Source organism: Pistacia vera, unplaced genomic scaffold (assembly GCF_008641045.1).
Source record: "Pistacia vera cultivar Batoury unplaced genomic scaffold, PisVer_v2 Contig1577, whole genome shotgun sequence".
NCBI classification, from domain to species: domain Eukaryota; kingdom Viridiplantae; phylum Streptophyta; class Magnoliopsida; order Sapindales; family Anacardiaceae; genus Pistacia; species Pistacia vera.
Window position 1 is genome coordinate 1274 of NW_022195660.1, and position 2315 is coordinate 3588.

The window sequence follows — 2315 nt, forward strand, 5'->3', positions numbered from 1 at the left end:
GCTGACGGCAGCTCTATCTTGCAGGGGCGTATAATGGAAGCAACCAAAAATCAAGCAAATCCCTCAGATCAAGCAGAGAGAGTGGAAAGAGATTCTTAGCCTAAAATCAAGGGTGTGACATCAATCAAATATTACATTTATTTCTCCGTAACAGCTAGCATTTATTATAGGATTCTTACTTAGAATAGTTTTTGAAAATTCGTATTTATTCTGTGATATACGACTGTAAGTGTAGTGTTTAAAATTCTGAAAGTTGAAAGGTAATACAATTGTGAGAATTCTCAAACTTCATCAGGTCAACAAACATTTGGTGGTTCTTGCCCTTTTTCAGCTGATCCCAACATCCAAAATCACTTTCAAGATCGCCCATAGAATCCCCATCACCTCCTCTGCAAAGCCCAAGCCTCTATTTGTCGTCATCACTCAATATTTCCCACCACCACCTCAATTCACATGGCAACCGGATTTTCGGTCTTTTTCGGTGTTGGAAATCCAACCTGAAACTCACCACCTCCTCCATCCTCTTCCTTGAGCCTCTCTCACCCTTAATTCGTTCACCCCGAGCCTGGTGCATCTGCCAATCACCACCTGAGTTTTTGCGCGATTTCTCATCTTTCCGGCCTTTTTGCATCACCAACACTTCGCTGCTCAAAGGGCTTATAACAAATATTCATGTCAGCCATATTGCAGCATACAGATGCCACCAAGCAGCTCCAAACAGGAGGCTCTGGCTGCTTCCCCTGGCTGATCATCTCCTCCAACCATAGCATTGCTTCATATTGCCTGCCTATTGAGCAAAGACCTCTTATAAGCACATTGTAAGTGCGAACAGAAGGCCAATAAGATTTAATCAGCATCTTCTCAAAATCTTACTCGCTTCAATAAAACTACCATCTCTACACAGCCCATCCACTAAAATGCCATATGTTTCCTCATTAGCAACACAGCCAACCTGTTTAGCCATCTTGTTCAAATATCCAACTGCAACTTTTGAATTTCCTGCATCACATAGGCCTTTCAACAAGATATTATACACTTTAACAGTGGGCACTAAAGTTCCTTTCACCATTTCCTCTTCAACCACCTTCACCGCTTCATCAACCATACCTTCTTTACACAAAGCAGCCAATTTTGCCTGATAAATCACCAGCGATGGCCAAAAGCCTTTACTTTGCATTTCGTCAAGCAATTTATAACGCTCACCAATCCTACCTTCATTATATAGATCATCAGCCATTACATTGTAACTAGCCAAACTGGGAATGCTGCCTCTGATCAAAGCTTTCACTAATCAAACACTTAGTACTTCCTATTCCCTTTGAGCTAAAATTGGTTTAGGAAGTGAAAAAAACCATCCTATTCCCTTTTTCCCACTAGTAAGAGATCAGCATCTACTTCATTCCAGCTTCTTCATCTACTTCATTTCAGCTTCTTCTTGTTATTGATTTTGTGACTATCTAGCTCTTCTGTGTACACACAACAACGTTTCAATATTTACTTACAAGTGTATCCACGTATAATTTTAGGATTTTATTGTGGTTGGAGCTTTTAATTGGGACATATTTAGTCAAAAAAAAAGTGGCGTTTTTAAGAAGCCATATCTTGCTATATGACTTCCCAAGTATGGAGTAGTTTTTTTTTTTTTTTTTCCTGACAGTTGTTCTCTCAGTTTCATTATTAGTGCTTTTGTCTCAATTTAGCTCCACTGATTCCTCCTCCCATCAAAATCGATACCTATGTAACTCCACTTGTGCTATTCCATTTTTTCATAATGATCTATTTGTTTGGCAATTAGGAACTGGTTTTACCAGTCTTAGTTTTGTGTGTTATTCTGCAGTCACAGCTTTAGTATTCAGCTCCCTTTGCACTAATTTCAGTAGGGATAAATTTTTATAACTGTTTTTTCCATCAAATTTGTTGTGTCTGTTTTGTTGATGTACATTGTTGCATAAATTAGGGGTGGGAAAAACCGTTAAAAAAAATTGAATTTTTGATTCGGTTTTGATCCCATTTTTTTCCACCCCTAGCATAAATGACCTGTCTGCTGTTTATACATGTTTTAGGGCGTACCCTTCCCCTCTGTGTCTACTAGGCTTAACAAACCCAGACGTGGGGATTTTTAGTATTTAAGTTTAATTAATCCCCTCTGTGTCTACGATTCGATACGAGTTGTCAACGATACGTATCGGTTTATATATTTAAAAATATCAATACGATTTTATTAATTTAGGCTGAAGGGCCAATAAAATTTTCGGGTTGGATCTGGATCGCCCAACCTGGTTTACTAAAACCCATCTAAATTTATCGATTTTACA

At 38.6% G+C, this 2315-nt stretch overlaps 1 protein-coding gene across 1 annotated transcript; it reads right to left on the minus strand.

Annotated features, from left to right (window-relative positions):
• Nucleotides 1–608: 608 nt before the first annotated feature.
• On the minus strand, nucleotides 609–1237 carry LOC116124893 (pentatricopeptide repeat-containing protein At1g05600-like). Its single transcript, XM_031410651.1, has 2 exons — nucleotides 874–1237; nucleotides 609–787 (listed from the first exon to the last, which is right to left on the minus strand). The coding sequence occupies exons 1-2, from the start codon at nucleotides 1235–1237 to the stop codon at nucleotides 609–611; spliced, it is 543 nt and encodes a 180-aa protein (XP_031266511.1).
• Nucleotides 1238–2315: the final 1078 nt, after the last annotated feature.